Raw genomic sequence first — 15,382 nt, 5'->3', positions numbered from 1 at the left:
ATAAAGATATATATTTAAGTGCTATAAATGTGTTTTTTAAAGGGATAAAAGTATTAAAATGTACCTGAATTTTTTACACTTTACGGACAGTGCATTTTCAGGCAACTGACCATAAATTAGCCAGGAAGGAGTACACAGAAAATGACAGTGATTCTGCTTTGCATTCCACTGAAGTGATAACTGCATGACAGGTTACTAGTCTAATGTGCCCCCCAAAATCAATGGAGAATGGGAGAATTCTACCTCTGTCTGTTTTTCACTTTCATAATTCATAAATGTACAAATCACTACCGAGTACTCAACATCAATGGGAGATTACAAATCTCAAATATCCTACATGCAAGTTAAGCATGCTGGTTGGAAAAATATCATATTCGCAGCCTTATCACCGAGATAAATGCTCTGAAACAAAGGAGGCCCATTTAGATTAAAGCACAGCAAGGTAAAGAACGGTATGGTAAAAACAATGGAGGGTCAACACCAGATAACCTGACCACCGGTCAAGAGGAAAAGAACACGGACTATGACCGGTCTGGTGCTGCTCCCATGAGGTGTCCACTGTTTTTATCCCATAGGTCTTTACTCTGCTGTCGCTTTAATCTTTTCATTGCCCTCTTTACTTTATTAACATTAGTTTCAGTGGTTAAGCTATGAATATTCTATTTGTACAGTCAGTATGCCAAACTAGCACATAAGACTTCTGGAATTACAAATGTTTTGGTAATTCTCTCATCGATGTTCTGTGCGGGGTACTGATTGTACTACTGTGACCTCCTACTGGGGAGGTAGAACAGACTTTGGCCAGAAAGGCTCTATCGTAAATGGTAAAGCAACATCTTCATTACCCATTGGCTGAGAATCATTCAGGAACACTGCACCGCTGGGGCTCTAGTGAGGCAGGACAAAATATGCATACAAAGAAATCTATAATATTTATTCATACATCCCAAAACAAGGTTAATGTCACAGCAGTCATTCTTTGCTCACTATTACTGAGAAAGTGTGCGACACACCTTTTTAGAAACCACCAATGAAGGTACAATTTTCTAACATTTACTCTGCTTGCACTATCCACCTTATGGTTTATTTGCATTTATCTGTATCCACTCAACTGCATGTTTGAACTAGATGCTAAGAATGAAGAGAGACACTTAGATTTTAGCAAATTTTCTTTGTTTTTTTTGTAAAAGAGATGTATACAAAAAATATTTAACAGTTAAAAAAACATGTAAAGTTACATTTTGTTGATCACTACAGGGTTATCATATTATAGTTATGACAGCAGCTTTGACAAGTCAAAAAAAATTAGGACAGGAGAAGTACATCCATTTAATCTGGGTCAAGCCGCGGTAATACTGGCAAAATTAGATTTCCAAAGGAGGAGTCTTGTGTAATGAAATAGCCTGATGAATGTGCATGGGCATGCTGAAAAAAATAGAAACACATCAGGTTAAATATGCCCAAAGCACCAATAAAGTAATTATTATACAATTAAAAAATATAAATTGTACTTTAAGTGTTAACTGCAAGCCAATAAAAAACATGTTTTTAGCATAATTTATGTAAATGCCAAGAAAACAAATAGACTATTAAGAGCAGCTCAAGTACATAAAAAGATTAGCATTCAATGTGTACATAAAAGCAAAATAATTAAGTGTGAAATTAATCCAACTGTATTTTCTGCATTATAAAGTCTAATCTAAGTTCTAAATAAATAAATAAGTAAGGTCCAAGGTTAAGCTAGTTGATTCGGACATATGCAGAAATTGCTAGGAGAAGCCCGAGGAATCTGAACACATTTTCTTCAGCTGCAATTTAATAAAGCCTCCTTTTTTAAAGTCGCTGAGTGCTTATCTAATGTCTTTAAACAGCAGATCACTTTAGAGTTTCCCACTGCCGTACCTGGGCCGTTAGTTTCCACATAACCCCCACGACTCGCAACCAAACAGAATACACCCTTTGTTACCTTCAGGTAACCACTCAACTTAAACAGATCGTAATGGCCTGGAAATCTGATTATTCATATCACAGTTCACACATTGTGGGCATGGGTAACTTCTATTCATAGTACACACTATTCACAAGGCCCTTCTCCAAATTTCAATAGATTATATAGAAGTATTTGGAGCCCATTGGATAGATTTATTATAGAAACTTCTTTTCTAAGTTTGTCTCACTCCACAAGGTCATCACTGTCACAAGAACCATATTTTCTTGAGTTGTGCGTTGTACTGTAGGTCAGACAACGTTTCCATCCCCTCTTTCCGATATACCCCTTCTCTCTTACCTCTTCTAATAGTTTTTTTTCTTATCTTTGTTTTTTCCTTCCTGGGGTCTACTAAATCACCATGTAGGTTTGTCTGTAAGTTACCTTTACGACCAAATGCTTTTTACTATTTTATGCCTAAACCTGTCCTTAAAAGAGGACTTTCAGTTAGCAGTCCAATCCCTAGTCATCGCCCGCCTAGACTATGGGAGTGCCACTCTTGCAGGATTACCAAAAGCCAGGCTGGCTCCTTTAAGGGCCACTCTGAACTCAACTGCTAGGCTCATCATGAGATCCAGTAAACGCAACTACATTACACCTGATCTGAAACATCTCAAATGGCTCCCTTTGAAGCTAGATTTCAGTTTAAGATAGCCTGCATGACCCATAAGGCTCTTTAGCTTAACACTCGCGTCTACCCAGCAAAAAACACTAGAACTATCGAAAAAGAGTTTCTCCTTCAGCAGCCCTAACTCTCTATTGTTGAAATCACAGAAGTTCAACAAAAAGAAAAAAAACGTACAATTGCTCCCTCTCTGGTCTTGCCCCTTGAAAGTGGAACACAATTCCTCCTGAAACTAGATCTAATCCTTAGACTACGCCCTTGAAAAAGGAATTAAAAAGGCTGTTGCTAAATAGAGGCCTTCAGCATTTGTCCTGATTTCACTAAGTAAGACTATTTTTCCTATATACATTTCTGTATCCCGAGTATTCAAAGTGGTTTGTTTTCATTGCATATATTTTGTTTCTTACCTGTTTTTTTTGCTTTTGCTGTTACAACCTTTTTGCACAACATACTGCTAACTGTATTTTTATCTGTTTATTGCCTGTTTTTCCCCCCTGTGTTTAATTTGATTTGCTACTTGTACAGTGGTCGGATACCCAGAAGGGTCACGTTTGCGCTATATGAAACTCCTTAAATAAATAAGTAAATACATTTCAGGAAGAGGAACTCTCACAAAGACTACTGGAACAAGAGGATCCTGCTCAGGCACATGGTTTACCTGTTTCCTTTCCTAATTTAAAATAAATATCAACTAAATGTAAAGAAAACAAATCTACTTTTTTCAGGACTGTATGGACGCGGATGACCATTTTTTTTGTACAAGCGGTTAGTGTTTAGCCTCTTGGAGAACAAAAGAGTGTAATTTAGTGTGTGAGAGAAAACCTAAAGGCAGAGATAGTACAATAACATAAGAGTATGAATTGCAATAGCCATTTTATTCATGCCCCAAATGGATAGTTCCAAGGATGCAACATTAATACTTACATAGGTTTCTCAAATCAGTGAAACAGTAGATGATTCTTGTTAAAGGGGCAATTCATTGCCAAAGAGAATAATCAACTACCAATAATACAAATCAGATATTACACTTTTACTAGTACTCACTTTCGACTTATACAAATGGGCGCCACCAATTAGGAGTTTGTCTGAAACTTAAAAAAACATTTTTACAAACAAACTACAGAAAGTCTGAGCACCGTATTTTCCGCAGATCCCCAAATAATCAATGCAAGGGTCAGGGTACAGCTGAGGGCAGTCACAAAGAGGGGTTTAGAGGAGTCTGATTTAAGTGTACAGCTAAGCAGTACCACAGAACTACAATCAGAGGGACATGCATGCTGGTAACTATTTTTTTAGAACTGGTTTATTAAAACGATAGCCCTACCTGGGCTTCTCAAGGACCCTACCTACTTGGGCCTTATACAAAGTGGTATCCTCATAATGGCACAGGCTGGTCACAAAGCAGTGGTAAAATATTTGTGGGTGGTTTGGGACTAGAGATCCTTACTGACTGCTGCTTACGAGCAGCCAAGCGTGGGAGGCAAGCAATAGTGATAAGAAGGATACCCGCGCCAAGTCTGCTGGCGCTAGGGGAACAAATGAGACACAGGCCCTGAGAGTCTGAATCAAGTCCCGTACTCCACTGACATGGCCGCAAGGGCAGTATCACAGCTCAGACAAGACAGCGCCATCATATAAACTGACATTAAGTTTGCTCTGTTCAATACGGGTATCCCTTATTATAGACCCACCGACCACTTCAGAGATATCGGTTTATATTAAGGAAAGATTGCTCAGCTTCATCCTATGTGCCTTCCCCTCAATCAGGTAGGTAAATATCACCCAAATGGGCTAAACCACTAGTTGGGAGCTTGTTATGTTATTTGTTAATCATGACATGGGTAATCCTTTGAATAAAAGGTTATATCTTTAGGGCATACCCATAATCATTTTTAGAAGAAACGGAATCCCTTCACTTATCCAGTAGAAAAGCTGGATGTCAATCTCCCATAGACCCTAAGCCCTTCCATGCACATATTTATATTTAGGAATGTCTTTGATTCTAAGAAGCTGGTGAGACGGCTACAGCGATCTTTAGGACATACCTAAAAAACCCTTAGGCAAGAATTTAAGAGGCACTCTGCAGGCCTCTGAGAACTTCTTGCGATTAAAAAGAGACAGAGTGTGGGGCGAGTTAAAGAGAAAAAGGTAAAGATGCAAGAAAAAAAACAACCAGAAAGATAAAGATCGGATGAAAATGGAAAAAGAGCAAGAGAGAATGGAAATGAAAAGAGAATAAGTAATGTGAAATAGTATGCGATTTAAAGGCACTCCTGAATACCGGTGTCATGACTCATGAAAGGCAGCAATTTGAGTGGGCCATCAGGCCCCACCCTCTCTGTATAATGGCAACAAATAGACTATATAAACCTCTTGGTGTAGCTGTATGTATCATATATACCACCACTTTTTTTCACAAAAGTTATTTAAACTTAACCAGCGTGCAATGGGTTTAGTTCAAGCAGAAAGATAAGACTTCATTTCATAGGTCTTGTGAGCCTGGGATAAGTTTTCCACTATAACATGACTGTAATATGGATTCCTGAAGTTCTTCTGCACTAAGATAATATTATGGAAAATGACCTTTCCCCTGTAAGTATAAATGTGTTTAGCTAGTTTTATTATTACACTGTTTTCAAACAACGTGTTTCATTGGGCCACATTTATTTTCACTGGCATGTTAACCCCTTCGACGCTGATGACGAGCTGGGCTCGTCATGAGGTAGCCTCCTCGCACGCTCATGACGAGCCCAGCTCGTCACGTAACATGCGATTTTAAAAAACTCAGCATACGGGCGGAATTCCGCCCGCACGCATGCGGTTAAACAGTACATATGTATTAAATATAATATGCCCCGACCACAAGAAAAAGAATCTCAAGTGACTCTCCAACTAATGAGGTAGGATGCAAAAACATTATCAGACTGCCCGCCCTGGTGTTTGACTCCTGCAGTGGGGAGGACCAGTAGAAACGTGTTACACTTGATCGCCTGGTCCCATAATTCTGGTGCCAACCAGCAGAGATGCTGAAAGTGAGTGCCATCTTGGTTTTTCACATTAAAAAGGTGCAATCTACTTCCAGATAATCCACTTCATTAAAGACCATGTTGAATGCGGGTCGTTATATATTAATCGAGAGAGTGGCTGCCTGTTTTAGATTGACATAAGCTCTGATATAGGATAACGGAGGGCACAAAACCTTTATTTTACAGATCTTTGGTGTGAACATAGGTCATAAGATATAGGATTCCCATACATCAGGCTACTCACAACTTCTAGATGAATTTTACAGGCAGGACTAAGGGCTCATCCTAACTTGAGGAAATATACCACCTTTCAGCAAACACAATTTCCAGTTAAAGTTCCATATTAGACAGACAATGGTGAACTTGAAGAACTTGCCCTCAACAAGACTTAATTTAGAACTCTGGTGGCTGTTCTTTCCAATTTGAAACCACATTTGTATAGGAAGAGCCATGTAACCATGTCCTCTGAAGACTTGAAGATGGTGGAGCACCTTAAGTCTGAAGAAGGAGAACACAAAGCCCTTACGTTGAAAAATCTTGTACGGATAACATATGACATGGGGGACAATTAAGTGGTATGCTCTACGGTACTTAAAACTAAGACTCAAGCTAGAACTTGCAATCAATAAATCAGCAACGCAGCTGCTTTAATACTTTTTTTTACCAGGTATGCATAAATAATGGAAACTGCCATATTACAGATCCCTTGCACATTTGGTCATTTTTCACACCATTTTCCTGTTGATTTGTGGTGAGGTTACCAGGGAAACAGAGAGCCAAAGGCCATTCTTGATATTTTGCTAAATTCAGTCTGGACCTTAGACCATGAAAACTTCCAAAGTACAGGCAATAGATAGAAGTTTGGGGTTGTTCTACAGTACTAAAATGAGCTGAATGCTAAAAAAAAAAAATCAAAAAAAAAAAAATCAATGGACTGGACTAGGACTGCGGTCTTTAACAAGACTATCATGAGGTACGCTGTTTTTTAATCTAATATGCTCAACTGCAATATTCTTACTGCTGTTATTCACCGAATCAAAATTAGAAAATTAGAGTGTAGCAGCTTCGAGTCTCAAATCAGGATTAATCATCCTCAATTAGAAGATGTTCTTAATATAATACAAAATGGCCAGGTGGTGACTACCTGGAGCACCAGAGCCCACTAGGTTTTATGCACAGCAATTCCATTTTGATCATGATCCAACTATTTATGGGTATGATTGAAGAACTAGAAAAATACAAATTTAAAATGAACAATGGCAGCAATTGCAGTATTCGAAGTATTATCAGAATGCAAAAAACAAATCTAAACGTGGTAGGCACAATATTTGTTTCACAAATTTAGTACTGGTTTTTAATTATTTTTTAGACACAATGACTTACCTGCAGAGCAGCTTTCTGCTGTGCTGCTATATGCTGCTGTTCTGCATGGTCCCGGAAATCTTTATTCAGACTGGACCGAGAGAGGGCAATGCTGAAACAGAAAACAGTTCAGACCTAGCCATTTAGAAATGGTTGGAATGGATTACCACCTACAGAAGGGTGTTATCTTGTGAGTGCCAACGTAAGCAGTGAGACAGTGAGATGCACATAGGACTTCGACACTTGGGGCCTTATTACGATGCCGGTCGGACGATCATCCAACTGGCATAGTGTAGGAAACGGGATCGCCCGACGAGGAGTCAGAGGTCCAGCTTCCAAAATTACGATGTGAGCGCCTTTATGCCAATGGAAAACGTATGTTTCCTATTGCGGACTTGTGCTGCGGGCCGCAGAACAAGCTGCAATAGGAAAAATACACTTTTTAAACATCGATGCACCGCGTGGCAGGAACTGCATCCACAATGCATGGATGTTTGGTGCCCCCCCCCCCCCCCATGGCCCACAGCGGAGGGCCACAGATGACAGGAGCCCTGCTAGCGCACCTAAAGACTCTTTCCACCATCCTTTTTATGGCGAAAAAACACACATGAAAAGGCTGTAGAAAACGTGGATCGTAAGCCTGAGCACGCACCGCCTCCATTTTGGGGATTCCGATCCGCCCGCTACCCCAACGGGCTCCTCCAGCCTTTCAAAGGTGTAGCAGATTACCCCGCAGGCATTGGTCAGACCGTCTGAATCATAATACGGAAGTCGGACTGATGCCTCAGATGCCGGGCGGAACGCCAAAGACAAACTGTTGGATGCCCGTCTGCCCGACTTCGTAATAAGGCCCTTAATCTATTACTAATATATCGGGAGGCAATCTAACCTAAGACACTAACACCTGTTTAATGCATGCCAATTGACATTCTGCCTAAATCATTGTAGAAAGCAGGCATTTGCCAAAGCAGAACGGTCTTTTAAATAAAACAAACCAGCTTTTGATTTACAACTGGGCATTTCAATAAGGTTCTTTGCCTTCCATGACTAGGTGCTGCTAGGCCCTTTGAACAGTAAGTAATAAGTATCTGGAGGTTAGGCAGTTAACGCTTAGTACTTCATGAAGAAAATGAAAAATGGAGATTGTTCTCATTTGGATCCCAGCACCACATGTGTTATCCAGCGACTCTGTGCCCCAACATCTAAAAGTGTTCTCTCCAACCTGCCACATTACAAATCAATAACCCAGCAAACATACATTTTGAACAGCTTTACCAGGTTGTCATTAACTAGCTCTCACCCGCCCACCTTTCTCTCTTCTGCAGTTCTGGGGTATATGGCGTAGCCTTAAGGTGCACAAAGGCTAGGGAACCATGGCAGGGTTAGGCTATGTAAACGCTGAATACAAGAATCAGTGCAGTATTCACCCTCTGTTATTGTAGCACTTCAGACCGGGGAACCTGAGAAAGCCCCGATCCAGACTAAGCTAGTTACTTACAATACACCAGAAAAAAGGTCAGGGCACTAAAATCATGCACTGGTACAGGTATATTTATGTAGGATTGAACAATTATGGTAGTGCAAGAGCTGGGAACCTGACCTCCCTAGTTCCCTCAACTTTTGAATAGCCAAAAACACAAGATTCAGATCTGCTCAGCACATACCCAAGTAATATAGGATGCGTATCACAGAATTAATAATCCCAAAACCCAAAATTATTCAAGAACCAATAGACAATCCTCCAAAGAAAATATACATTCATAAAAAAACTAAATTGTTTTATTTTTTGGAAAGCAACGTACAACCCTGTACGTTGTTTTTACGATCCCGGACGCCACTCTGAACGCTGCACAAACAGAAACCAGGGGCAATTGTTCTACCTTGGGAGATTTTCGACGACATTTACAACGGGTCTAATAAAAAGAAAAATACTTTGACTTTCCAAAAAATAAAACGATTTCGTTTTTTTTAAAGAATATCTCATCTTACTATTGAAGTTCTCGACGCTGTGCTACTCTAGAGTTGGTTGTTTATTTACAAAAAGCCTTGAAGAAGTCTCTTTGAGACGAAAAGCGTCGCGTCGGCAATGATGGCTATGTTTTTGCACTGTATTTTAAATGAATGATCGTCCATTAAATAAAGAAAACATTTTTTTTCCCAAAAACTTTGGCACTCTGCATATTTTCTTTGGAGGATTGTCTATTGGTTCTTGAATAATTTTGGGTTTTGGGATTATTAATCCTGTGATACGCATTATATATTACTTGGGTATGTGCTGAGCAGATCTGACTCTAAGCTAGTTACTTGTTTGTACAAGTCATATTTAACAGATGTACCGCTGGGAAAACAATGGAGACTTGGACTGGTTGTGGGGAAACGCCTACAACAGGTCGAGAAGACTGACCTAATTAAAAGAAAATGAAAGAAAACACAGTAACAAGAACTACTATAAAACGAACGTTGGGCAAAAGCATTCATTTTGCAGGACATTTTGTGAGTGGCAAAACAAAAATCGTTATAGGTGTTGGATGAACATGGAAGAGGCCAGGGGCATATTTCAATAAAATATGTGACTCCAAAGGATACTGGTAGGGTTTTACTCTGAGCTTTTCTGAATTCCACAGTGATGTACAGTGGGAGCTCTGAAAACCAGGTTGTGGATATGGACCCCTGATTAGACTGAAATCCTGCAGAATAACCTGTCAAGATGCAAATTCCAGAATCTCATCGAATAAATTAGATGTGTCTGAGGGTACGGTCAGTATTGCAAAACAGGTCATGCCATCAGGCATGTTCTAATGAAAACTGTAGGAAGGTGGATACCTGACTATGGTTACCCCCAGATTTTTTGCCTTGTGTTTAGCTGGTTTTCGACTTAGTTGGCCTGGGATCCTGCTAATCAGGGCCCCAGGCTATCTGCTCTCTCTTTAAATGGACTCCATGTACTATAGGTACATACCAAATTTGGTACTGGACACCTTGTCAGCCCCTGTACCATGCACTATAGGTGCTCAGGGCATAGGTGCATCCAAGGCCTACCAGGGGCTGCAGCATATCTTTTGCCACCCCTGGCTGGTACTTAAATCGACACAACTGGCTGTTCACACAGCTGGGGCAAGGTGGTGTAATCACCCCTTGCTTAGATATAGTATACCTATATCTAAACCTATATCTGGACACATATATACCTATCAGTCACTCCTATGGCAGGCCTTACAATCCTGGAGGCAGAGTGCTTGGTTTTATGTGAGATGGTGCTCTAGCATGAGCTGAGCCTGTCTGCAGTGTTCGGAACCATTTCCTTACTGCTGTTCTAGTGATACTGCCATACCATATACTCTTAAGTGCATTATAACCCTTGCGGTTAATGCTAACTTTGGTTTGGCTTTATCAAAACATGTCGAGTTTGGTGTCATACATTTTGGAATACTACCCCCTCGCCAGTTCTGGCGACGGGGGTAGCATTTCACCCTTCTAGAGGGAAAAGACATGTTACTTACTGCAAATGCGGTTAATCCTAACCAGAGCCCCAGCATCACAAAATGGATGCTGCTGCAACAGACACATGTCTGGCCCCCTGCTGCTGACCGAAACTCGACAGAGGAGGCTTGATCAAAGGATCTCCTGTCACAGGGAGGTGTCACACCACCCCAGACAGGAGATAGTGGATTGTAGCAGGGAGGGTTGAAAGAAACTAGACACTGCCTGGGGCACACAAGGTGTCACTGGGCAGATTCCAGTCAAACCGGTTCTGGGGCACTCCAGCCCCAGTCTTGGCAGCAAACTGGACAAAGGGAAAGGGGTGTAACCACCCCCTTCCCAGGTCCCACCCATAGGAGGGACCTAGCAGGTAATCCAGCCCCCAGATTTGGAATATAGGTGGGAGCAGTGCCAATGCACATCAGATTATCCTGACTGAAACTTAAGAAACGAAACTCTGGACCCTTCGACATCCTACTCGACGTAGAAGACTGAAGAATCTCCCTTGTGGTCAAGGAGTGACCACCCTGCGCAAACAGGCACCATCCAGCACCTCGACGTTTGCTTTGTTGCAGTTCCCGCCGGAACTCGAGCGACAGAGATCGACAAGACCCAGCGTGCCTGCCTTCTAACAGCCCGATCCACAGTCCCTGCAAAGCTGAGACCCGTGGAGGCGACCTGAAGCGTGGGAGCGGCCATCTTGGAGGAACAACGAAGCGCTGACCGTGCAGCACCCGAGGCTCCCTCAAAGCTGTGCATTGGAGTTTGAGAAGCTCCAGCCCCGAGCAGCTTGTGCACCGAAGCTCACCCCTCCACACTCGACGAGTGCTGCGAGGGGCCCTTTTGCATCTTTCTGCTCGACGCGTTGGTCCGGTCGCTTGCCCGTTGGCTAGTGGCCCCAGAACCGACGAACCTAAGAACTTTCACCGCTGGTCTGGTTGCTCCAGACTGGCACTCGCTCCCCTGAAAAGGAGCACCCGTTCTGACCTTGCTGGTCCGAGTATTGAGCCTTCTTCGAATCCTGCGTGGGTTGCCTTTGCCAAGGTTTGTTGACTCCGATCCGGAAGCCGACACCGCCGACAGCGAGAGCCTTCGTGGGACAGCTCGTGATCCACTCCAGGACATCCTCGGTGCCCCAGAGTCCACGTGGCAGCGGAGACAAGGCACCCGACATCAACCTGATTGCGCCCGACATCTCCTGGTTCCTTCCTGGTCACTGGCTAGTGACCCAGACTCTGACCCAGACTCTGTCCCCTCTGCTTTCAGGTACCCATCAACTTCGATCCACCCTTGGATGGCACTGGACACTTCTCTTCTGGACGCCTGCAGCATCTTCATCCTCAGGCACCATCGAACTGCGTGACGAAACCAGACACACATTGGCACCTATGCACCCGCTTCCTGTGGGTGAGGTAACTTACTAGCGCCGGTGTTCCTACACTGGTACACACCTCTAGTGCCCAAGTCTAAAGTTTGGTAGTCCTAGTCCAGTCGGAAGACTCCTTTTGTAATAACTTTGTAACTTTTACGCGCCATTGACTTTACATTGGTGCAAGCCGTGCTTCCCGCCCTGCACCCGAATCCCGCGGGCTACTCCCGTCCTAACTGCTGTTAGTCTAGTGTAGTCCAAGCGTTTCACAAGGCCCTAGGCCTTACCCCCCATCGATTAGTGATTGTTATACCACTTTATTGATATATGGTTTGAGTGGCCACCGGCCTAATCCAAAACGTGCAACTTGTCTATGTTATACTTGTGCTTCATTGCTCATAAAGAGTAGTGGGGATTATTCTAAGAATAAATACATATATTTTGATAATATATAACTTGTGTGGTGTCCTTTCATTTGATATTACAGGATTGCATATGGTAAAACAGCTGGCTTCACATGTCCTCTTGAGTTAAGCCTTTAGGCTGCTTAGTCCATGCTACCACTAGGATAGCTTGTCTTTAAGGTTGACTTACAACCACCACCATAAGGGATTGTTTGGACTGATACAGGGTGCCCACAGAACTGTGGACATCATATACCAGGCCAACTTCTCACAAAAACCATTTTCTATGCTCAACTCTTTAAACCAAATGCAAGTTCACCAAGGGCTCCCACAAAGAATATCTGTGGTCCTGGAACCCTGCTGGGATTATGGAATGTAGGTAGCACCATCACAGGGATTACCTGCAAAAGTTGTTTGAAGTCAGGCTGTTGATGCTTTGACCTGGACCAGTCTCGGTATGATTTAAGTGGTAATATTTAAACGTTTACATTTTTCTCATGTCCCCTAGGCATCGATTCAATTTGAGTGAGTTTCCCTTGCCCTTTAACTTATCATTAATCCTAAATGCTACTTTATGCGTCAAAACTGTGATTGGGCAAACAGAACACACCCAGACCTGCATTAACCATCAGAGTTTTCTTACTACGATTATAATCCCCTCAAAATTGCTGGGCACACAAAGATCTCTACAGCACATGTCTTAGCGAACATATTTTAAAATGCAACCTCTTTATCATTAAAACAGATAGGATTGATTTCCTGTCACATTTGTCCCCGTTGCAAATTTCTTTGTAGAGGATTTTTCTTTTAAATAAATGTATAATTTGACTGTCTGACTCTGCTTTTCAAGCCCCGCCCCTCGTGACTCCACCCCTTTTCTCTGCCACACCTTGATCTTCAATTTATGGGTTACCAGAGTAAATGTTTTGCAATTCCAGAACGCAGATTTTTCTCTGAGCAGAGCAAGGTTCTGTGCACTGCAGCTCCCAATGTACTCTAGCCGTAGAGCTGCAAAAGAAGTTTAGTCTGTGAACCCACAAAGCTGAGTCGAATTGCGATTGCAGAGACATGCGACAGTCAGCGCGTGGGATACAGGATATAAGCATTATTCATACAAACTCTGCAATCAAAGGCTGGCTGTATGCTAAAATGTGATAGTAAAGGTGTTATGTCTTATGCAGTATGGCTTCTTTACTTGTGGATACTGGAAGTGTCGGTGTGTTATTCTGGTAAGATAACGAAGGTGGGTAATGCACGCCCTACAGATCTCTCTATGTGCATTCCTTTAAACAAGTTGGAAAAATCGTAAAAAAAATAGCTTAGAAGGTTAAAGTGCCAACTGTATAGCATAGCACTGCTTGTAACTTGCAAGCTTTGGTTTGTATCCTAATAAGATAAACCAAAGGGCGTACAGATTAGTTGCAAACATCCTTGCGCAAATAGCGAGTTACAAGTTCCTGGCAAAATAGCTCCAAAGTATGCATGTAATCGGCCAGGCATATGTTTGAACTATTTTAGGTTTGAATTCAACACTTTATTCTAAGGCTACTAAAATAGAGATCATTGATTCAGGTGATTATTTTTAATGCCAAACAAAATTCAGTGTGCATTGTATTTCGTACAGAATAACATTTTCATTATACCTTGACAGACTTCCTAAGTGCCACACAAAGCATATCTTCGTTTCTTCTACAAATGTTAGTAAAAGTGTGGAGGTATCTAACAGGACTGCCTTTGACTTCCAACAGCGGCTCCAAGCCACAATACAACTCGGACCAAACGGATTATACTGCCACCATTGCTGTTAAAGATTTGGAGGCAGGCATGTGTGTAGAGGGTTCAATCACCCAAACCCATCATGCAGTATGAAGGCAGATACTGAGAAAGCACACATAATGTGTGCAGGCGCCACTGAGACACTCACCGGTATTTGTTGGAACAACGTACAGGATGGACCATTCCCCCTAAGAAGGTGGAAACCCAGTCCTGGCATAAAAAACCACTCGAATGCAGCTTGTTTGCATTTTTTTCTATCACCCCTTGAAGTCAGTTAAGCATCAAGCTAATCTCAGATTGTGATCACAATGTGGTCAAAAACCATTTCTTGGATGTGATCTACGATTCCCCAACTATACTACTGCAGAATAAACAAGGAAATCGCACAGTCCTAAAAATGTTTAGCACATCTATTTACTGGCCCTGAGAAAAGTTGTTCTGTACCTGGCTCCAGGGCTGTTGGACGAGGACTGGTTCTGCATCAGCAACTTTCTCTTCTCCTTATCTAGTTCAGCCAAGATGGCAACCCGGTTTTTGTTCTGAAAACCTGGAGAGAATTAAGACCGAGAAAAAAAAACAAATTCATGAAACTTCTATACAGACTCCAGCACCAGAAAATGTTCCTGTGATAACAGTCCACTCAGCACATAGCACTTTTCTGTAAATTGTAACAGATCATTAGGAAATCTCATCTTAAACCCTTATTTTTACAAGAGAATTGCCATGTTTTTCTCCAGAGGAATCTGCATTAGAGCTTTCTTAGATGATTCAGGAAACCGGATGACGTAATAAGGGTTAATATATTTATTTTAACTCCATGCTTCACTTTATTGGTGACACCATTAGGGCTTCATGGTTGAATGTAAACAGAGCCTATAGAATTCAATTTTGACCATATGGCTATTATTTGATTTGGTGTATTTAAGTATTACGTCTGTATCGAATTCTATTTTTATTCACGTTTCATGTCTTATTTTAACTGCTTTGGCACTGTGGGAATTCTGGTTTTGGGACATTAAGGTTTTTAACAACACTGTAATAATTTATTGCAATATTTTGTACTTTTATAACTCAAGACAATTTGTGCTGAATAAAGCTTTACTGAATTATTCCAGAACAGCATATAGATCAATCCATCGCACCATTAAGTAAACTGCTCTGGTGGTAGACGGGACTAGGTGTGTTACAGTATACTGTGTGGGCCAACAGGGAGTCATTGACAACCCAGTTTATAATGCAGTTGGCAAGTCAGGCGCAGTCTTCCAATAAATTCTTGATAAAATTATGTTCTCTCAGTTGGTGCACTGTTCCGCATCAGACAACTTAAGTCTCACTTAAGTAAGTGCATCACCC

The 15,382-nt window shown here is 41.7% G+C and overlaps 1 protein-coding gene across 2 annotated transcripts in view; it reads right to left on the bottom strand.

Moving 5' to 3' along the window:
- Positions 1–1,151: 1,151 nt before the first annotated feature.
- INIP (INTS3 and NABP interacting protein) overlaps positions 1,152–15,382 on the bottom strand; it is a 70,014-nt gene continuing 55,783 nt past the window's right edge. For both annotated transcript variants that reach the window (XM_078677609.1, XM_078677610.1), the window contains exons 2-4: positions 14,474–14,576; positions 7,022–7,112; positions 1,152–1,425 (exon numbers count right to left, since the gene is read on the bottom strand). In XM_078677609.1, coding sequence (XP_078533735.1) covers positions 1,330–1,425; positions 7,022–7,112; positions 14,474–14,576 — 290 coding nt within the window. In that variant the 3' untranslated portion in view covers positions 1,152–1,329. The remainder of the gene's footprint in view (positions 1,426–7,021; positions 7,113–14,473; positions 14,577–15,382) is intronic.

This window comes from Lissotriton helveticus, chromosome 2_1, assembly GCF_964261635.1.
Source record: "Lissotriton helveticus chromosome 2_1, aLisHel1.1, whole genome shotgun sequence".
NCBI classification, from domain to species: Eukaryota; Metazoa; Chordata; class Amphibia; order Caudata; family Salamandridae; genus Lissotriton; species Lissotriton helveticus.
Note: the sequence above shows the minus strand (reverse complement) of the source record. Positions and strands in the feature narration are given on the sequence as shown.